Consider the following 22,032-nt stretch of genomic DNA (forward strand, 5'->3'; position numbering starts at 1 on the left):
GGACCGAGATCAGTCCGGACCTAGCGGAGCAGTTACCATAGCAACCGATCAACGTTCGACTACAGGTGAGTGAGGGCCACCCAGCAGCACCTCCCAGGGAATGGCGACCCCCTAACGTTGGGATGGGGATCCCCTCAGCAACGGCACCCGGGAACGGGGATCCCCACAGCAGCACCTCCCAGGGAATGGCGATCCCCTGACATGAGAATGGGGATCCCCTCAGCAATGGCACCCGGGAACGGGGATCCCCACAGCAGCACCTCCCAGGGATTGGGGATCCCCTCAGCAACAGCACCCGGGAACGGGGATCCCCACAGCAGCACCTCCCAGGGAATGGCGATCCCCTGACATGAGAATGGGGATCCCCTCAGCAACACCCTCCCCAGAAGTGGGGATCTCCTCAGCAATAACCCATCCCCATGAATAGGGACAATTAATTCCTGGAGACCCCCTGGAAATCCAGTGGCTGGGCCTCCCAGCTTTGAAAATTAAACCTTTTTGTAAGACTCAGCGCTTACCCCAGAATCACCTAGTTTTCAGGATCACATCAAAACCTGCCTCTCATTTATCTATCTCCCCCACTCTCTGTCCCTTGGCATGCCCTTCATTGTAGAAGGTAGCATGGATCCTGATTTGTACCTAAGCAGTTCTAGTTATTTTGTCTAGGGCCTACTATCTGCCACCATGCTTTTTTTGGGGTAGGGGGGATGGCAACCTTGCAGTTGCCAGCTTTCTCTGTATGAGTGGTTGAATCAAGATAGCCTGTGGTCCCAAGCCAAATAAACCTATACAGCACTTGTTTAATTGGTTACATTTTAGAGCTCCTCCAGCATCAACACTGCCTGCGGCAGAGTGGAAAAACTTGTATAAGTTGGGGCATGGAAACAGCTTCCTGTAACTTTTCAGGAAAATGACTCTTTTGTGCTGGATTTTTTTACACTTGTTTTCAGCCCAAAGGGGAATTTTTGGTACAGTTCCATTTCTGAGTTGCATCAGTAGGAAATGTTTTGTTTTCCAAGTGTTTGTAGATGATATTTCTATGCTCTGATCATTGAGGTAAAGCCCCAAGGCCACCCATCGGGTCTGGAGCCTCATTGTGCTAGGCAATGTACAAACATCTAGGAAGTCTGAGGCCCTGTCGGTTAATTTAAGAGCTACTAACTTTCCATAAGTTTAGTTCACAGTGACACAGGCCTTTGACTAGTGCGAACAAACTAAACAAAGAAATAAACAAAGTTTTAAGCAGTTTGAAAAAATGTTCCTTTGAAACAAATCATATCTCTGACTTTCTCCAGGCTGGATAAGCAGGAAGACGGGCAAAAACCTGTCTATGTTTATCCCTAATCTATCTGTAACACTACGCCCAAAACTTGTATAACTAGCTGTGCATTTTAGATGTCTAATCACCTGTGTACTTAACCTGCATATATCCACATGGATGGTACTCGCATGGCACAGCACTGAGCTGTACAGGAGACCATGGGGAGACAATGGGGAAAGCAGAAGTGAGTCTTACAAAATAGATATAGTCATTTCTCCATATAAAGATAGGAAGCTTCCTTCTTTGTTGTGGCGAGTTCCTAAGTATAATCATCATTTCCTCCCATTACCTCCAGGATCTATTTACTGTAGGATTTCCTGGGTCTCTCCATCTACTGTAACTACTGTATAGGGCACCTGTGTTGTCATCACACCAGGGAAGGCAGAAAGATGCCAGTATATATCCGGAAACATCCCCTGGAGATCCCTCCACCTTCTGAAAACGACTGGATTAAGAAGGATGAGGAAGAAAATTTCTTCCTGCAGGATCCCGATCAAATCTTTGATTCGTTGCCTCAGCCCTTCCGGATGATCAATAAACTGGTGACTTTAGTATTCGAGCAGGCCTGGGAAATTATTGAGAAGAGGGAGGCACTCCGAGAGGCACAGATACGGAAGGTCAAGCCCACGTTGTACCTGCCCACAGCTGAATTCCAGGTACCAAGACCCTTCACAGCACAGCTGCCACCTGTCATTGCAAAAGTTTGTCAAGGCAGTGTCAGTTCAGTTCCTTTTGCTTTCTTCTTCCATTGTCACTCCTCCGCCATTTAAATTCCCAGGACTCCATTAGCATTTCCCTCGCTTTCAGTTTCATTCCACAAGACTACAGCTCTAAACTTGCTCATCTGAGAAGTACAGGATTTAGCCCATTTCAGTGCCCATCACACCTTCCTGAAAGAGGAGAGGTGATATTAAATCATGTCAGGCTACCCTCTGCTTCTCTGAGCCAGACTGACCCTAGCACCTGCTTATTCTGAAGAAGCTGATGAGTCTATTGCTATCATATGGACAAACTCAACTGTGTTTTCAAAAATAATACTTTAGAAATGGTGCAGAGCAACATCAAATGCAGCTGCATGGTGCCCAGGGACTGCATGGGCTGCAGAATGTCTGCATTTGCTCCGCTCTCCCTGTGGGGGTAGCTGGAAGTGGGAAAGCTCTAATGCTGCTGAATGGTGCCTGGAGATTGAAGGCTTCTGTTTATCCCTAGTGCTGGCAGTGGCAGGGAGAGCTTCCCTTGAAGATGTGCCTCACCCTTGATATTGGTGGTATCTTTCTGAGATTGGAGCTAGACTTCATGCCCTAGTGAGATCATGGGATTTCGCTGGCAAATGGCTAGTGTAGCTGATCAATCCCCCTATCAGGGGGTGGCAGGGCAGGGTCATGTTCTCTTCTGCTTTGTTTTTCATCTCTGCAGGTGATGGGAAGAGCCAACTGCCTTGCAGCCTCTGGACAGCATGTCTTTGTTGGGCTCTCCACAGGGCTTGCGGTTTTCAACATGCCCAGCTGTAAACGGATCTGTGCTTGGGAGTCAACCAAGCTAGAGATTTGTGCCATCCGTGTTTCCAACCTTGGCAATGAGACCCATCTTCTCATTACTGTGGATGACATGGGTAGGTACCCCATAAGCTTCCTCAAGTCCCATGTGGGAAGAATTTTGAGGACAAGCTTGTGCGCTATGATGGAATGGAGGTGGTGGGTAGCACTGGAAACGAGGTAAAGCAGGGTGGAAATAAGCATGACTAACACATTTTTGAAAGGATCCTGCAAACAATGGGGACCAGTCAATAGACTTCAGAGTGCAGGGTGGCCCCAGGGCTAGTGCCCTCCTTGTGCTGCAGTGTGGAGGTTCAGATGAGGAGAAAAGATCTGTCAGCTCCATATTGGTTCCAGTAGCCCCACCATGATACTAGCGTATGCAGCAGTCCCAGAAGGGTCCATTGGCTTCTGGTTGAGTCCAATACTAATGAAGTGGGCTTTAGTTCTCTTTCCATTAGAGAGAACAAAGTTGTATCTGAGCAAATCCCCTTGGAGCACAGGCCATCTCCATGCTGGACTTGGCTAATGTGGCCATCCCAGGGTGTGCGTGGGAGGGAGGACGTGTGAAATCTCACCCCTAGCAAGGCAGATGCATAGATGCTTTCCAAGTTCTGGGCATTGCTGCACTGACTCCAATAGCTGAAAAGTGTATGAAAATGCCTGGGGCTCCCACCCACCTTCCCCTTTCCTATTTGAAGCTGTTTCCTTGGGGACGAGGGCTAGCAGTGAGCCTCCCAGTAAGCAGAGAGACCTCATGCTAGTGGGGCTCAAGCTAGCACTGTAAAAACAGCAGCATGGATTGGACAGCAAGAGCAGCAGCTCAGACTAGCCACCTGAGCTCAGAGTCAGGGGGTCGGGTGGGCTTGGACTCGGCCAATAGCCTGAGTTGCCGTCTGTGCCACAACGTCCACACCGCTATTCTTAGCGTGCTAGCAGAAGTGGAACGAGCATAAGTCTGTCTGCCCAGTCTGGGGAGCAAACTCCCGCTGCAGCGTGGGTATTCCCTCTGGCTGGGGCCATCAGCACTGCTCTGTGTGTCACTAGGCAGCAAGCTGTGGCCGAGTCTTCTGAGAGCCACAGAAGGCACCTAGTCCTAGTGCTGTTACTGCAGCCTCTGAAAGAGCTGAGTTGTGCCCCTCACTCTCTTCCCACCCATCTCTTGCCTCTATTTTTCTCTTCCAGGACTTGCCCGACTCTTTTATTTTTACAGGGACAGCCTGCTGCTCATCAAAGTCCTAAACGAAGTGGTAAGTCCTGTGTGTGCCACAGGCACTGAGGCGAAAGCCTTTGTGTAGTAAACAATCAGGATTTCTAACAGCACTCAGGAAACACACTGCTAAGAGCAGCAGCTGGAATGGAGGTCAGAGGTCCATGGTGCACAACTCACCTGTAATCCTCTTTGAACCCATATTATCCCCAGACCCCAGGTTATGCCCAGAATCTTCTCTGATATGTCAAAATCCCAGGGGTGCATCAGCATTCAGCAGCAAATGAGCTCAACACCATCGAAGCCTGTCTTTAAATAATGCGGAGTCTGACTCTGGCAGACTGAGCCAGAGCGATTCAGGCACAGGGATAGGAGTGCTGGGCTGGAGGAGTGGGGTGGGGGCTCTGGGCTGGGGGACAGTTTGTGCTTGTTTCTCCTCTTTAGCATGTTGAAAAGCTCCTTAGCCCTCCCAAGCCACTCGCAGGGGGCTGGGCCTCGGGCTATAGCTGCATGTCAAGGCTTTGGGGGCTCTGACCACCCGACAGGTTCCTGGCCCCCCTCCTCTTCTGTGCACTGCACATCTCCTTTGTGACAAACCCCACAGGACAGCAGGACGTCCCATTGCTGCCATCCCTGGCTTCAGAGCATCCCTCAGGCTGGGCAGCAGCACATGGACCCTGCAAGCCTGCTCTCTGCAAACACCCCCACTACCCAAGGCCAGCCTTACAGGGATCACAGACACCCTGGGCGCCCCACGGCCAAAGGCCAGGGAAACGAGCCTTTGCTCAGGCTTCAGGAAGAACATCTCAGGGCTGAAGGCTCCCCACTGAGGACCCAAACCATAGGTGGCTGTAAAGATTCCTGTCCCAGTCTTAAAGACCTTGCCCAGTCTACCCCCTGCCAGTCTGTGCTCTCAGCCCTCTCTGCTTTTATTACCTTTGCTCTGCCCATGCCACTGCTTCGTTCTTGCCTTTCTCCCACGCTCCTCTCCCTGCGGAAGCTACATTTTACACCTGCTGGAGCTTGTGGGTGGCTTTGAAGGGTAGCCCAACGCAGAGCCCACTGCACGAAGCCAGTGGAGACATGACTCTGATGAGGTGTGGAGCCGAAGGAAATGGACACAGCAGTTTAGCCCAATGTGCACAAAAAAAAGGCACCTCTAGCCACCAGCCCTACCTGAGAATCCTGGAGCAGGAGCAAACCCACACGAACAAGGGCATCTTCTTCTCCTCCCCTCTTGCTCCCACACCAACCCTCTGCGCATGGAACGTTCTTCCCGGACCTGTTCCCAGGGCGCCTTCCTCTTTGCAGTCAAATTCCTGGATGCATTAGCAGTAAGGACACACCACAGCAAGCATCACTGTCCCTACTCAGCAGCCCCAGCCTTTTCTGATGCCAGCATGCCTTTCTTTGGCAGGAAGAGATCAGCAAGAGAAACACCTGCGTAGAGGCGGAGCTCTCCCAGGGGGGCCATTATGCAGGCATCCTGTTGCAAGGCAAGTGCCAGGGATTTACAGTGTATCAAATGCTGGCTGCCCTGCTTCAATGGGTGGGGCCTGCAGCTCATGTAGCTTTGTAAAACTTATTCACCAGTCTAGGGAAGGTCCTCTGGGATTCTCCAGTGCTCTCCTGAGTCAAACCAACCTGTCCTTTCAGGCAAGGAGAGCTGACACTGCTCCTCCCTTTCATCTGCCAAAGGCCCAGCACGGACCCAGCCTGTGCGGCCAGCTCATGGAAGGCAGCTCGCTCTGGGGCTGCCAGACAGGCTATTGAAAGCAAAGCAGACTCCCTCCTCCTGCTCTAATTACCGACCCCAGCTCCTCAACCCTGTCCCCAGGCCCCACATTTACACTGGGAGCATATGGGCCTGTATACTGAGAGGCTGTCTGCTCTGACACAGGCTGGAGAACTGCACAGAGACGCCTTCCCCAAACCTGCTGCAGCAAACAACCCTCACCAAAGCACAGCAGTTTCTTAGTCACAGTTCTAGTCTCAAAGCAGTGAGGGCCATGTGAATGCCTCCTTCTGCCCCAGAAGGGTCTCTATGCCCCACAAAGGAGCTCTGCTGGAACCTTGAGGGCTAGAAAAGCAGGACATGTGACACCCCACAGGCTGCCAATAGAAGACCAGTCTGTATAGCTGTACTCCCTAGATGAGCAACCATGATATGGGGCTTTGTGGGGATATGAGCAGGGGGATCCTATATTTGAAAGGGAACACTAATCCCATTCTTGAGGGTACATAACAGCAGAGTCCTCTTGCCTAAGAAACCTTTTCTCCTCCTTTCCAATTGCTCAATGCAATTTCCCAATGCAGGCAGCACAGAAGCTTGGCTGGAGATCTACCGATTGCCTAAGGAGTCCTGGCTGAAGGAGACAGACCATTCCCAGGCAGCTGCAGCAGTGTCATCTTTCAGGGAGAGGCGGTTCAGCCAGGCGTCTATGGTACAAAATGTTTTTCTTTCCTACTGAGATACCTTCTGTCTTCTCCTTTCACCTCCATCTCTTTCCATAGCCCTTGTTCTCATAGCTCCACTGGCTGCACCGACCAGGCTGGGTGAGTTTGTCAGCACCATGATGGGGAAGGAAGCGGGGACGTTGTCACCCAACCCACATTTCACAAGCCCCTTATATTGTTGGGCCACTATTGTCACCCACAAGACAAGTTTTCCAAGGAGGTTCCTCTAGATCAGAGGCCACAATTCAATGTGCTCCCCTCCTGCTAAGTGTTGCCCCCAACTGGGGAGGGGTCCAGTGCAGGGTGGTTTCTCAGGGAGGCATCTCTACCCCCTGAAATGCCCTTCATACTGGCAGAATGGCTCAAACGGGCCTTAGTGTAACTGAGAATTGGGTGCGGTAGCTCCAAGTGTGAGTCAGGGAAGCTGATTCTCCAGTCTGGGCTTCTTTGAATTGGCTTCATTTTTCAGTCCCAGGCCAAAAAGAAGACCTGGCTGTGTGTCAGAGCCTCACTTGCTCAGGTGGAGAAGGGGATGCTCTGGATTACCATGGCCAGCTTGTGTGAACTAACCACAGCCTTCTTCTGTTTCCTTGGCAGAAAAGTCTGGAACTGCTGGGAGAGGGCTCTGCAGAAACGGTAACCAAGGCCTGAGTGAGAATTTACCAAGCTCTCCAGGCAGATTATAGATGTTGAGTTGGTGGCTGCACCTTGAACCCCCTGCATCCCAGCCCTTGGGGAAGAGCGCCAGGAATCTGGGCCACATTCTTTGTTCTAAGCATCTAGTGGGTCCATTCCAATGTTCACCTGGGCTAGTCCCCTCCAGACCCCAGATCATCAGAGGCTGGCCTTACCATTTAACAGGAGCTGCTGCTCAGCACTGATGGGTCAGCTCCTCACCCCCAGTGGCTGAGACCCAAGGCAAATGAACACCTAACATTCCCCTCTCTACTGCTCCAAGTACTCCCCTTCCCCCTTGCATACACCTAGGTCTTCAGTCTCACTAATCCACATGCAGGTACCTAGCCACGTCTCTGTGCAAAGACCAGTGCTGAGGGTAGGAAGCGGATCATAGAATATCACGATTGGAAGGGACCTCAAGAGGTCATCTAGTCCAACCCCCTGATCAAAGCAGGACCCTGATGCTGGCCTCTTGCTTGTCGCAAGTGTCCAATTCCCCATTCCCAACCAAGCAGAAGGAATTCTAGCCCATCACAGGTACCTTGAAACCCACATTGGTTCTTATATTCAGCAGCAATCTGAGTATCCCTCAACCCTGGTTCTCTCTCACTGGAGCCTGAACACATGACATACTGTAACCAGGACCATGCTGCCCCATGGGATCCCTAATGGTAGTTAGGCAGCGATGAAAGTCAGTCAGTCTGGTCCGGCATACCGGCAGGAGCCAGTATGCCATGCTGGACCGGACTGGCTTTCCCAGGCTGGTGATTTAAAGGGCCTGGGGCTCCCTGCAGCAGCCAAAGCCCAGGGCCCTTTAAATCTCCTCCTGAGCCCCACTGCTGGAGCCCTGGGGTAGCAGCAGCAGCAGCAGGGTTCCGGTGGTGATTTAAAGGTCCAGGGCTCCAGCCACTGCGGGGAGCCCTAGCCCCTTAAAGCGCCGCCCAAGCCCTGCTGCCACTACCCCAGGGCTCCAGCAGTGGGGCTCAGGAGGAGATTTAAAGGGCCAGTGGCTCCCCACAGCAGCCATAGTCTTGGCCCTTTAAAGTGCCGCCTGAGCTCTGTCGCTGCTACACCAGGGCTTAAGGCAGCAGGACTCAGGCAGCGATTTAAAGAGCCTGGGGCTCCCCGCCACTGGAGCCCCGGGCCCTTTAAATTACCACACTGGCCCGGCTGCCGGAGCCCTGGGGTAGCGGTGGCAGGGCTCGACTGACAATTTAAAGGGCCTGGAAGTCCTCTGCAGTAGTGGCGGCCAGACCTCCGGGCCCTTTAAATTGCCCCTGAGCACTGGGGCTCCCAGCCACCTCTGCAGCTGGTAGCTTGGGGGTGATTTAAAGGCCTCGGGGCTCCCAGCCGCAGTCATAACCCCAAGGCCTTTAAATCAAGATTTAAACTCCCCACCTCTTCCAGCTGAGGCCATCCCGTACTGGTAAGTCCTTTAACTACAGAGATGAAAGTAAGTTAAGGTACCCTGAAGGGTAGGGTATTTGGAGCACTGGGTGACAGGGCATCTGGGGAAGAGCTGAGGGTGGAGTGCTAATGAAAGTAGGATCCCATGGGGCAGTGCGTGTTTCCCTTCTGATGGAAGCTATGCTTTGGCTCCATCCCTCAGGCCGATGAGGCATGGCCTACATAGTGCACACAGTGACAGTGGGAGCAGCATGCTGGGAGGGGAGTGTTGCGAACCCTTCCTGGGAGGAGCATTTGAGATGCCAGTGAACAATTCTGCAGGTTTCAACTGTGAGAACTTCGTTGTCAGTAGCATGAAGCAGCACAGGCCACAGAGCAGTTCCTGGACATGCTGGTGCTCAGGGTGGCTCTCTCTTCCATTGTAGGAATCACCCACGTCTGCAAACAGAGTTGAAACTAAGCTGAGTCTCCCAGTAATGCTGCTGAAGGTCAGGTCGCCCAAACCTCTGACAGGTCAGGCCACTTCTCTCGGGCCCATTGTTTTTGGTGGGGAAGTGGGAATTTACTCAAGTCTGATTAAGTAATAATGGTTGTGCCTCTCTGCATATTTGTGTCTCTCTTTGGGTGCTTTCATATGTTTCTCTCTGCGTGAGTGGCTGGATAGCAACAGAAAGATAAAAAATTACAGTAAAATGCCCGCTGGTGCTACCTTGCCTATGGCTCATCTCTGATCCTGGAGTGGGACTTGCTGCTTACTCAGCTATTAGTACCCCAGCTGCATTATTATGTATATTATAGTGGTGCCCAAGGCCCCACCTGCGACCAAGGCTCTGTGGCAGTGGGGTACAACGCACACACATGCAGATACTACCCCTACCCCATGGAGCTTTGAATCTCTTCCTCTTGCTCACTGCCTGGTCTTAGTGCCTTTCCTCTCCTCCACCCTTATTCTTACCAAGAGCAGTGCCAGACTCAACCTGGCTGTCTGAGCCCACATGATCCCTATCCAGTACCAGCTATAGAGGGGTGGAGCAGCTTATCAAAGAGAAGAACATAGAAGGAGGCAGCTTGGGGTTTGGGCCCCTTCCCCAGGAATAGGTGAGGCAGAAAGCAGCCACCATTGCTGTTGTAAAAGGAGCTGGCTCCTGGCCAGGGCCAGGGGCCTTATGCTAGGTCAAAGGCCTAGAAGAGGTGGTTCCATCCAAAGGAGAAAGAATGGACTCAAGTCTCTCACCTCCACAATGGTGTGACCCTACATGAAAGGGGAAGGGTTATCCCTCCCCCAAGAGCAGTAGTTCTCAAACTGGGGCCGCTGCTTGTGTAGGGAAAGCCCCTGGTGGGCTGGGCCAGTTTGTTTACCTGCCGTGTCTGCAGGTCCGGCCAATCGTGGCTCCCACTGGCCGCGGTTCGCTGCTCCCAGCCAATGGCAGCTTTCCCCACACAAGCATCGGCCCTAGTTTGATAACTACTGCCCAAGAGCCTTCCTAGATCTCAATGTATTCTGCTTCTTCTGGGGCTCTCTCCCCCCCTTGGTGTTCACAATCCAGGAAGCACTTTTAAAAGCCCTTTGGAGGCCCTGATGAAGATTGATGATGGCAGCGTGATAGGCTTGGGGCAGAATCACATGATCAAAGACTACCAATGGGAACAGCAGGATGAAATCTTTCACAGCATCTTCGAAAAGCATCTGGAGAGAGAAAGTGAGCCTGACAGCAAGGAGGAGAAACCCAGGTGAGAGGGATGCATGCTGGTATTTCAGCCCAGGGATTCATAGGAGTTGCCATCACACTCCACCATCATCAGGGCACTTCCCAACTGTTACTCTGAACGTGGCACAAGAGGTTGGCTCCCTGATCCCAAGCCATGAGGGTATGGCCACAGCCACTCCTGATCATGTTGAATTGCTCTGTTTATCAAGATATTCCTATAGCATGTATTTATTATCCCTTCCTTTCTCAGCCACGCTGTGTTCCATTTTCTCCTGCCCAGCCGGATACTGCAGATCGAACCCGAAATCAAAGCACTGCCAGGTAATATAAAGCGGATAGACAGAATGTATAATTAACCCGTGAACTCACTGCAGCAGGACATTGAGTTTCAAACTAGATCAGGCATTCTGATGACAAAGAATAGCATCTGCAAAGACATAAGCCAGGATGAAAATGATAAGGGCGATCAATCCTCATGCACTAGGCATATGCAAAATGCCAGCTGGGTTCATAAGAACTTGCCCCATGGTATATTACTGCACAAGAGAAGATTTATATCTTCCTCTGCAGCATCTGACATTGGTCACCCTGGGAGGGAGGATGTGGGACTAGATGGATGACCGGCTACTTTCCTGTGGGTCTAACCAAAGCAGGGTAAAGTGGTCACTGCCATAGGCCAGGAAGTGCTGTGAGTGGGCCAAGGGCAAGAGGTGTCATTGCTTACTGCCTTCTGCCAGTTCATGATTCAGCAGTGAAGCTCTCTGTCTGTGTCCAGCCATCTTGGTTTATAATTCAGCAGCCACAGAAACTGGTGCAACAGATGTTCCCAGTTGGTGATGCATGGAGAGTTGGCTCTTTTCTTCTTCTCAGCAGAGAGCAAGAGGGTGGAAGTGGGAGAAACAGAAGAGCAAAAGGTGCCCATGAAGTTAATTGTCCCTTGTGAAGAAGAGTTCTTATTGCACTAAAGAAGCCCTGTAATGGGGCGACAATTCACCTTGCAGCACCTCCTGCTGGTTGTCCAGGGAATTAGCTCTCCAGCCTTTGGAGCACTCTCTGCAGGCCCAAGTCTCACCTGTCACTGGCCCCCATGTCCCTCCCAGACCCCAGTGCCCCTTTCCCTTGGGTGCTGCCCCCTGGAAGTACCCTTTCAGCTCTCTGAGTCTCCCCTCCCAGGGGAATCCCCTACCCCCTATCCCCACCTCAGGGTATGGCTACTGCCAGTCACCATCTAGCTCCCACCCACTGAGGCAGACTGCAGTGTATATACCATTCATCACTGGCAAAGGGGGGTTTGGACCTGCTGCCTTTGCCTACCCCAGACTATCCCTCTGTAGCCCCAGTACCTATTTGGCCTTTAGCAAGGCCTGCAGCCTGGGGGTTCTGCCAGCTGAAGCACCCCAGCTCCTTTAGCCTTTCCCCTGCCCCACCCCAGGTACCTTGCTCAGCTCCCAGGCAGCCAGTCCCTTCTCCTTCAAGAGCTAGCGGGAGAATCCGCTCAGCACCTGGCTTCACTGGCCTTTATAGGGCCAGCTATGGTCTGATTGGGGCATGGTCACAGCTGTGGCTGTTTCCCCAATCAGCCAAGGCTTGCTTCTGTCCCTAGCAGCAGCCCTAATGCAGCCTCAGCCCTGTCCCCGGGACTGATTTCAAGACCTTCAGGGCAGGAGCGAGTGACCACCCCGCTACAAGCCCCAAATCCATAAATGCTTTTCCTTGATACTCTATCAGATGGATGCTCTGGGTTTGCGAATGACAGAGAGGCAGGGCCAGGCGATGGGGAATGGGAGGGAAGGTCTCCTGAGTCAATCTCCCTGTTAATATGTGACTCCCCCCCTATGGATACAATTGGGAACACCCCGTGCTCCTGACTGACTGAGTCACTGTGGCAGCTTGGCTGCTGTGGAATTCTGGGATGCAGTGAAAGAAACAGCCTTCCTCTCGCTGACCCAGCTGGTGTCACCAGCATTTTAACCAGCAGTTCCTGTCCTCAGGCAGGTCAGCAAGTGGCACCAGTGCATTAGCCTGCCATCTTTGTGCCAACGTCTCATCACTCAAACCAGCTGTGTGGCCCAGGCCCCAAGGAAGTTGTCATAGGTCAGGTGCCTGCTGCTCCCAGTATATGCTGGCACTGCGGGCATGGCTGTTGAAGGCAGAGGGGCATAGTTCTCATACCACTGCACAACAAATTTCTCTCACCAAACACTTCTGTTTCCCCAGTGGTTGATTGGGCTTCCTGCTGCCTGGACCACCTCTTGTAATGGGGACTGCCAGGGGTTGGGGAGGGGCTGACATAGGCAGTCAGAACAGACAGGCAGGGAAAAAATATCACCAGGAATAAGAACTTTTGTTCTGTTTCTGGCTCTGAATGAGCAACTCCAAGGGATGCGGGGTCCAGACAAGTTTCTCCAGCGTGCTGATGCAGCTGGCACAGGAGACTTCTCTGTGTAGCTCGGATTCCCTCAACCAAGGCTTTCGAGCTGCCCACTCCCCTCTCCTTTCTCTGATCTCCCTCTTCCAGATGTGCCCACTGGCATCAGTGTGCATTGGAATGGAAGCCACAATCTCTGCCTGTATTTACTCACCCGGCCATCAAAGGAGAAAACGGGTAAGAAGCGAAGGGGGGGGAGGAGGGGGACACTTATTTTCAGACTGCTGCTGTAGATTTCAAAAGAAAGTGGTTGTACTAAAAAGCTTTTCCCTTAACCCTGCACTGGCAGGAGATCTTCTGACCTTTCCCAATAGGGCCCCCCTAGGATCTTCCTGACCCGAAAAGGGCCCCCACTGTTAGGTTGACATGTCCCAGAGGGCATGGCCTCTGACCTTTTCCATACCTTTTGCCCTGGTAGGGCACTGTGTGTTTGTCCCCATGGAGCTCAGTCTCCCACAGCCTCAGCATTTCTGAGTCAGTAATTCACAGCAACCAGCAGTGAACTTACAGCAGAGAGGAAAATGGGGGCTGACCAGAGAGTTCTTCCACCCTGCCCAGGTATGAGGAAGAGGCTTAAGGGCTAAAAGTCCCGCGACACCAGGAAGGAGATTGTTTTCCCAGACACATTGGGATGGGAATCCTGTAAAAGCAGCATCCTTAGCCCCAGGGCGGGGGGGCAGGGAGTACTTTATTTCACTCTCGGTTGGCCAATGTTGAGAAGGGGTCAAGCCAGCTTTCAGGGCTGCCCGGGGGTGGGGGGGCAAGTGGGGCAATTTGTCCTGGGCCCCACAGGGGCCCCATGAGCCCTGGCCTAGCAGCGGTCTAGGTCTTTGGCAGCATTTCGGCGGTGGGGGGCCCTTCAGTGCTGTTGAAGACACGGAGCGACTGAAGGGCCCCCCGCCACCGAAGCCCCAGACTGCTGTCAGTTGAGTACAAGCACCAAGCTCCCCTGCTTTGCCCCAGGCCCCCTGAATCCTCTGGGCAGCCCTGCCAGCTTTTATTAGCTAGAAGAAGTGAAACATAAGAGAGGAGAGGAACTGGCCCCATGATTCAGACTTCTCCATTAGACCAAGGTGGCAGCTGGATGGTGAGGATTTCCAGATGGACAGTGTCCCAAATGAGGCCACTAGAGCAGGCAGCTCCTGATCTGCACCCATTGTACTCAGCCCAAGAAGGCTAACACACACCAGAGGCTGATGTTTGTGGTTGAGGGGGACTCCCCATCTCCCTGAAGATGAGGCTCAGCTGTTCAGAGGCCATGCTTCTCACTCCAGATGCTGAGATCAAACCTGACACTGTCTGGCCATGTGCCGCTCCAATCACCAGCTCAGCTGTCACCTCCTGCTCCTCTTACATGGCTCTGGCATGTGAAGATGGGATGATAACGGTGTGGGACAGATGTCTAGGTGAGCTCTCCCATTGCTGGAATTGATGGGTACCTATGGGAGGCTGACGGGGATTCTCTCTCTTGGGACTTGAGGGTCTGGATGTGCCAGCTGGGGATCACAGAGGGGTTTTCAAGAACATTTTCCAAAAAAAACCTGCAGGCGCGCTGGTTCCCTAGCAACATGTGGCCAAACATCTCCGGTGCCTTAGCTGAGTAGCGGAGTCTCTCATGTCACATGGCCTGAGTTTTCAGGGGCCAGTTCCAGTTCTGACAGAACTATCCCCTGTCCTGCAAGAGGACAGTGAAATCAAAATGTCTTTGGGGCTGGCCAGCAGTTATGTTTGCAGCAGTTAAGGCTATAAATGCCTAAGGTGACCAGATGAGATGAAGAAAATATCAGGACGGGGGTGGGGTGGGGAGTGTGTCCGCCAGCGGAGCAAAAAAAAAAAAAAAAAAAAGCCAAGTGGTGGCAGTGGAGCCAAAAAAAAAAAAAAAAAAAGTCCAATGCTGCAGGCGGAGCAAAAAGAACAAAACAAAAAAACAGTGCTGCCAGCAGAGCACAATAGCATCCCAACCAAAGATCGGTCAGGCCATGGGACAACCACCCAAATATCGGGACGGTCCTGATTTTTATCGGGACGTCTGGTCACCCTATAAGTGCCCTGCCTGAATGTTTTGGGGACATTCCTCCATTTGGACAACAAGGCCTCATGCTATTTGTGGGGCTGAAGCAGTGTCAGCACATCATGACCTTACAATTTACTATGACAGGTTCACAGCATCACCGGGCTGTGATGCAATGACTGTCCCAGAGCAAAGTTCAAGAGCACGCCCTACTCTGTACTTGGGCCTGCACCTGCACCTGCACTGGGGCAGGCCACAGTCCCACCCAAATCCATTGGTGATGCAGTGTCAGCATGCTGTGATACTGCACCGCCACGTGGCAATGTAAAGACTGCGTCCGTCAGTCCAAAGCTGAGAAGGTGGATACCCTACCATGCTGCGCCATAGCCAGGAGGACTGCAGGCAAAATGAGCCCAAAACAGAACCTGGCCCAGTTCCTAGCCAAGCCAGTAAGATGGAGCTATGCTCAACTTCCCTCCCATACAAGGCACTAGCTCTCTATAGTAATAACAGAGGTGCCCATTAGTTCAGCCTGGGAGGCATGGAACCATGCTGAGCTTCCTTCACATGGAGATCACCTCCTTGGTGCCAGGCTGAGTCACTCTCAGGTGGAAGCCAGATTCAGTGCTGGCCCCTGTATCTCCAAACTGGTGTTTGTTTCTGACTTTTGGGTGCTTGTGCCTTTCCCAGGATTCCCACTAGCTGTGACTGCCCTTCCAGAGGGATGTCTCAGCCGCACCATCCACTTCCTGCAGACATCTGCAGCCCCAAGGGACCAGCTGCCTAGGCCCAAAGTGCAGCTTCTGGTGCTGTGTACGGATGGGTCTCTCCACCTGGTTACAGTGTCAGGGCCCAGAGAGTCCAGGACCGTGCTCCTGGCAGAGAGGTGAGGTGGGTTCTGCTAGGCCCCAGGGAGGTTGGTCACAGGCCAGATCAATTGTCTCAGTGGCGTGGTGGGGGTTCCCCTTTGCTAGAAGGGAGTTGCAAACACTTCCCCTCCCCTTGGGAGACCCCACCACTGTCTTTGGAGAGGCGGGAATCCACCCAGCAAACTCTTCCACCCCATTATCGGTACCAAACACTCAACCTTAGCAGCAACAGTCACTTTGTTTAGCAATACACAATTACAGTCCGTCAGGCATGGATTGGGGCATCTCCTTCCCTCTGAGCTCTGGCTGATGCCCAGTGTGACACGGGCTCATGAGACCACAGGCTCAGGCTGCCCTTTGGCTTGTCCCCACAGCTCTGCCTGGAGCCATAACTCAGCCAGCATTGTCCCTGCAGTAGCCGCCGCAAAGTGTTGCTGGTGCCTGGAGAGCTTGGAACAGAAGTTGGGGTGAAATTCCTTGCCTTGTGCCTGCCCGACTCCTGTTTGCTCATGCTCCTGCCTATCAGAGCTTTGAGGGTAGGGCCAGCTCCCAGTTTGCTGATCTCAGTAGGGCAGCGTTTGGTCTAAATCCCCCGTGAACCCCTGTGTCATGCACTGCAGCTCTCGCTCTCCCGGCTCCTCAAAGTGCTATGTCTGCTCCCAAGCAGCATCCTAAGGGTGGGTTTATTTTACAGGTCTGAGGACCCAGATCAGACCATCAGCGCAGTAGCACCGATTCCAGCCTTTCCTGGTGCAGTGAGTGTTGCAAGTCATGCCCTCTAGGGTTCTGTGTCCTCTGAAGAGCATGACTGTGCAGTAGGGTCTGGGGGGCACAACACTAGCAGCTGGCCCCAAGCACCAAGCGCTGAGGTGAGGGCTGAGCCGCAGCACCCCCAGGAAATCCCCGACCTTGGAGGTGTGGAGAGGTCACAAGGCAAGTCCAGCCCACCCAGTTATAAACTCCAGGTGGCAAGTGGAGCCCTGTGACCAGTGGAGATGGACAGCCGTTTCAAAACAGGCACAAGGACCTCGTGGAAAATAAAGGGTTAAAAGCATCTAGCTGGAGCCAGCCCAAGTGCAGCAAGCACTGAGCAAGCTGTGCTCTGCTGCTCACCTCAAACCTGACCCACAGCGTTTCTGCTGTTGCAGCCCTGGGTTCTCCACACATCTCTGGCCCATGCACCTCATTTCTGGTCTGTAGGGTTCGTGCAGCCCACTAAGGCTCTCAGGGGTTTCTCCTGCCCCAGTCCCAGCCAAGGGCAATGGGAATGGCCCTGCAAGTGCTCTCCATGCAGCTCCTGTACCCTGTTGCTCTTTCAGGTGCTGGTGTTCTCCTGGGATGGCACAGTGTGCCTCACAGACACTGCCACGCCACAGACTGTTTGCCACTTCATCACCCCACCCTCTCACACAGTAGCATCCCCCTGGCAACCAGTGTTTACCGTGGATGCCACTAACCAATGTCTGCTCCTCCGAGGTAGGGAGTCTGACACAGAAGGGAATGGGTGGAGGGAACTACCTGCTACCATGCACTCCTGTCACAGGTGGGAGGGAAAAGGGGGCCCTGGATCTCCAGCTCCTGCCAAGGAGTTTCAAGTTAGCAAGTCCTGGGAGATAGAAGGGTCAACTCACAATATGAAATGGGGGTGGGGTTTCCCAGTGTGGCTGCCAGATCTGCACAACCTGCCCCAGACACTAGGCCAATTAGCATTGCTGTGCGACATCTGTGCACCGTTATCTGGCTGCACGCTGGCCCCACTGAAAGCTGCTCACAGGTCGGACGCTGGCCTTTCAGTGCCTCCTACTGGGGAGAGGCAGCAGGGACTGAAAACTTTAAACATCATTGCTTGGGCCATGGGGACTGCAGTGTGTGTCCCATGCTTCAATTGCTATACAGGATGAAATGGGCCAAGGTAACAGGCTGTGTAGACTGGCTGCCTCCCCTTTCCCTGAAGCTGGTCTCCTGCTGAAGAGGGCACTGGAAATGCTGGTGCTGCTAGGATGAAACAACAGCACTGGGGATGAATTTTTGGTTGACTTTAGTGCTTGTATCATTCCCCATAGGCTGGTGCAGGGGTCCTCAGCCTTACTCATAGGGTGGGCAACATGCTAGTTGAGGGAATGTTTTTTAGACATCTCCCATCCTACTTGCCATCACCTGGCCCATCCTCCCTCCCATTTGTGATACTAGAACATCCCTTCTGGTAGTTTCTCAGATAGCCCACTGCTGCAAGTAACACTGGGAAAGTATTGATGTATTAGTAGCTTCTCCAGGATGACGTAGCAGCTGGGAACACGGGGGAGGAGGAGCCAGCACCACGTGCACAGCCAGCTCTTTGCCAGCCCCAGCATGTGCTGCGCAGGCCATAGTGCCAGAACATCCATGCTGGTGGATTTCTAGCAGAGCCCACTCCAGACCTTGGCCTGTGTGGCCAGCTGGTGGCTCAGGACTGTTTGGTCATTCACGGTGATCGCTGCTCTGAATGAGGCCATTCTCTTCTTCCCCAGCGGAGTAGCTTGACATCAGAGCACTTTGAGAACAGCGTACACAGATTGGTGCAGCCAGCTCTGTGGTGGCCTTGGGTCACTTTTGGCCCCCTGTTATGGTTCTGCAGAATGTGCATCCTACTGAGATACCCTGTCCTCTCTTCTCTGGCGCACAGGGGATGAACAGCAGCAGCAGGCTGGTCTGCCGACACAGCCCAAGGACAATCAAAGCTCCATCTTCCTTTTTTATTTTGATTCCTACCAGTCCATGAAGGTTTTCCCAGCAGTATCGGAGCCTCCTCCTGACTCCTTGCAGCACCTGCCATGGGACGAGAGATGTGACATTTTCCTCCGTGACAGGTCAGCCATTCCCACCAGGAAGTCTGGAGTGTTGGAAGCTGGGACTTGGCTCACACTCCTGGTAGGGCAGGTCCCACCCTAGAGCACAAAGGGCCCGGTGAGGTTCCAGAATGGCCTGAGGCAGGATTGTCACTTCAGGCAGCTGGTACGATTTGTTCTTATGTATCACTGGAGTGAGACTGGAGTAAACTCTGGGCTATACAGGGAGAACTGGGTCCATGCCAAAGAGCAGACAGACGCTCCATCTCAAGCATCCAGCTCTGCCCCTGGGGACACTGCTCGTGCCACAGCAAGGGAGAGATTGTGGATCTCTCCAGCTGATTCTGTTTCCCCATGCACACAATTTCAGGACAGATTCCTCCTTCATTGAACATACACAGTAGCAGCGGCGGCTCTAGGCACCAGCACTCCAAGCGCGTGCCTGGGGCAGCAAGCCGCAAGGGGCACCCTGCCGGTCCCTGCGAGGGCAGCAGTCAGGCAGCCTTCAGCGGCTTGCCTGTGGGAAGTGCGCTGGTCCCATGGCTTCGGTGTACCCGCTGCCGAACTGCTGCCGAATCCATGGGACTGGCAGACCTCCTGCAGGCAGGCCACCTGTCTGCTGTGCTTGGGGTGGCAAAAAAGCTAGAGGTTTCTCTGCTTGAATAGGAACTATTGCATCTTTGATGCAGGAATGCCATCTGCTAGGCAGAGACTTTGCTCTCTCATATTGTCACTAGATGGCAGTGTTGCATCACTTACTGGATGACCTGTGTCTTGAGCTGTTACTTTTGAGAGCCTCTCTGATCCCAGTCAATGGGAATCCTTCCATTGACTTCAGTGGGCTTTGATCAGGCCTTAAGTTTGAGAGGCTGAAGCGCATGTGTGCGTGAATGACCTTGCAGGTTTCTGTCACCTAGCACCTTTCTCTCTTCTCCTTCTAGGCCTGAGCCAGGGGAGTGGCAGGCTAGCTCAGGGCACAGAGAGCCTTTTCTCCCTATAGCACCAGCTCAGTAATGCCTCCCCTCCCCATAGATCTTCCTCGAGGAAAAGCCTTTCTGGCCTGCAGCTTTCTACTATGAAAATTGGGGAGCCCGCCTAACCTATTGCTCTGACAGTCAGAGCTCAATTCACCAACCCACAGAGGTTCAGGTTTTTAGCAGACCTTAGCTTAGTCCACAGCAGGTACACCTGCAGCACCTTCAGCTTGGCTGCTGAAATACTGGCCCATTGCAGCCCAACTCAGCGTCCTGAATGGCACGTGAAGAGGTGTCTGGCTGTTTTAGATCTCGATCTGCGTTGGAGGGCGGTGGTGAATGTGCACGGATTTATTTTAAATTGGTTCAATAGAGCCCAGAGGGCTCAAGGATGGGGAAAAACAAAGTCTGAGCCCCTGCATTCTCTTTGTTAGGCTGCAGCACCTGCCAGGACTCAGCCAGCAGGTACCCAAGTGCTGGAGCCAGCTGCGGAAGCATGCAGCCGCCCTGCAGAGGAAGAGCCGGAAGAAGTGATGGGGGCAGGAGGAGCTATAGTTCGGATCAACCTCGCAGCCCTGGTTGGCACTAGGCCCACAAGCCTGGCCTACCACTGGCATTTTGACTGACTCTTCTCCACCTCAAGGCAGCTCATCCCACTGATTGATTTCCCCCACCTCTAACTCAAGCCCACTGATCAGCCTAGGCCAGCAGGGAGCAGCTCCTCCTCCCCTCATTCATCAAGGATACTTGCACGATGTTAGGGCATTGTGATAGCAGTGTCTGCTCATCACAGAGAGGGACCCAGAAGCCCAAGCAGTTCAGCTAGAGAACATGCAGTGCAGCTTTGAGTCCCCTATGGACATGGAAAGTCTGAGCCTAAGCAGAAGCTTCGTCAATGCAGTTAGACCTTGTTTCTCCCTTTCAGTAAAGGCCTTCACACTGTTTGTCTGTCTGTGGTGCTTCAGAGCATTGGCACTGAAGTGAGATTGCTCTTCTATTCCATCAGCTTTGGGGCTCCCCATAGGCTCATCCCCTTGCAATTTAACCAGCCTGGTGCCTGGGGACGGGAGAGAATAGGACAGTGAATGCAGATGGACAAAGACACCATTGTCCCACATGGTATTGGTGGCCTTTAGCAGCAACAGGGAATCCAGATGCTCCCCTGAATCACAAGTTTTATTGACCAAGGATGGGCCAACACAATGTTAGAGGCCTATGCTGGCACTGGCCATGCCTCTAGATGCTTCTTCCAGCCAGCATCTCTTCTCTACCCAAACTCCACGTGAGGAAAGTGTTGCTGTCCATCAGGATCTTCAGTCAGCCCAATGAGATCTACCCATTTATCTAGGTTCTTGGCACTGTGGTATCTGGACCCCTGCCATGGGGAAAGGATGAGGAAGAACAGAAGAGGGGGAAAGGCCTGAGAGAGATGGGAGGGAGAAGCAGAACAGTGCTGGGGGTTTGTTTGAGTTCTAGTCTTGCCTCCTTGCAACCACACTAACCCTGCCATCTAAGCGGGGAACTATACAGAGCAGTCATTATTCCTAGACTCTGTCACATGTTATGTCACGGATGCCTACAGCCCACAGAGCTGCCTCTGTGACACTCCTGGGACTGACAGGGTGTAGGAGTAAGACTCTGGACTTGAGTCCCATGCGATAATGGAGAAATACTGACCACCTTTGGCCAGGAAATTCAGACTCCGTTCCCAGCAGTCCATGGAGGTCTAGTTATTGGTAGGACATATGGGATTGGGCATTGCCCTCACAAACTACCTCTGCTGTTACAATCCTGAGAAAGGTTTCAGAGTAGCAGCCATGTTGTTCTTTTTGTGGATACAGACTAAGAGTACTTGTGGCACCTTAGAGACTAACAAATTTATTTCAGCATGAGCTTTCGTGAGCTACATCTCACTTCTTCAGATGCACAGAATGGAACACACAGACAGGAGATACTTATACATGCAGAGAACATGAAAAGATGGTGTTTTCATCAAGCCCAGTGTTTGTTAGATGACTACGTTGAACAGCAGAGGGAGCTCAAAGAATGTGTTTTGGTTTGAGCTGATCTATGGCCCAGGTCTGCATTCCTTGTGTACTTGCAACTCCAGCTGACTTCAGTGGGCTTTGAATCAATCAGTCCGTCCTTAGTTCTGGGGGTAAGTTTTCCAAAAGTCTGAGGCCCAGCCTACATAAGCTGGAGGCACAATTCCATCACTAGGGTACATGGAACAAGCACAAACTGCAGCTGTGAAAGGGAGATTGCCCCTTGGGAAAGTCAGTCCTTAAAGATTTAACACTGGACGGTGCCACTACTGCCTCTTTGTGATCAGCTGTTGTCACTAGAGCAGTGGGCTGCAGACTGCTGAGTGCTTTGACTTTCAGTAAGCAATCTTCCCCTTTGGAGGCAGGTGGCAGATCTGGGGAGAAGAGACCAACAGCCTCCAGAGATATGCAACAGAGCAGCAGTCACATTGCGTTGCAGTCAGGTTCAAATCCCACAGGCTTTCCTCAGGCAGTTCTCTCTCTGACTTCAAACTGGGGCATTTTGCCCAAGTGAGGACCAAACCATTTTGCCCTGAATGTTTGTGGCCTTCATGACCTATGGG

At 52.6% G+C, this 22,032-nt stretch overlaps 1 protein-coding gene across 2 annotated transcripts; it reads left to right on the plus strand.

Moving 5' to 3' along the window:
• Positions 1-7: 7 nt before the first annotated feature.
• WDR93 (WD repeat domain 93) lies at positions 8-21,275 on the plus strand. Of its 2 annotated transcripts, XM_030578337.1 has the most exons (17): positions 8-65; positions 1,617-1,977; positions 2,738-2,933; positions 4,042-4,106; positions 5,484-5,562; positions 6,383-6,510; positions 7,121-7,159; positions 9,034-9,121; positions 10,156-10,339; positions 10,568-10,638; positions 12,836-12,922; positions 14,020-14,151; positions 15,447-15,642; positions 16,320-16,380; positions 16,945-17,101; positions 18,288-18,471; positions 19,859-21,275. In XM_030578337.1, exons 2-17 carry the CDS (start codon positions 1,711-1,713, stop codon positions 19,956-19,958), a joined length of 2,034 nt encoding a protein of 677 aa, XP_030434197.1. In that variant the 5' UTR covers positions 8-65; positions 1,617-1,710; the 3' UTR covers positions 19,959-21,275. The 2 variants fall into 2 exon arrangements, with proteins under 2 accessions (XP_030434197.1, XP_030434196.1); XM_030578336.1 differs by lacking the exons at positions 18,288-18,471; positions 19,859-21,275 and having other exon boundaries at positions 16,945-17,562.
• Positions 21,276-22,032: the final 757 nt, after the last annotated feature.

Source organism: Gopherus evgoodei, chromosome 10 (genome assembly GCF_007399415.2).
Source record: "Gopherus evgoodei ecotype Sinaloan lineage chromosome 10, rGopEvg1_v1.p, whole genome shotgun sequence".
NCBI lineage: Eukaryota > Metazoa > Chordata > Testudines > Testudinidae > Gopherus > Gopherus evgoodei.

What these genes read in the sequence shown, in the direction of transcription:
- WDR93 (XM_030578336.1), top strand. Translation starts at nt 1,711, where the DNA reads ATGCCAGTATATATCCGGAAACATCCCCTGGAGATCCCTCCACCTTCT. An exon ending in AGCAAGGAGGAGAAACCCAG is followed by an intron (nt 10,340 to 10,567) that starts GTGAGAGGGATG and finishes TTCCTTTCTCAG; the next exon opens with CCACGCTGTGTTCCATTTTC. An exon ending in CGAAATCAAAGCACTGCCAG is followed by an intron (nt 10,639 to 12,835) that starts GTAATATAAAGC and finishes TCCCTCTTCCAG; the next exon opens with ATGTGCCCACTGGCATCAGT.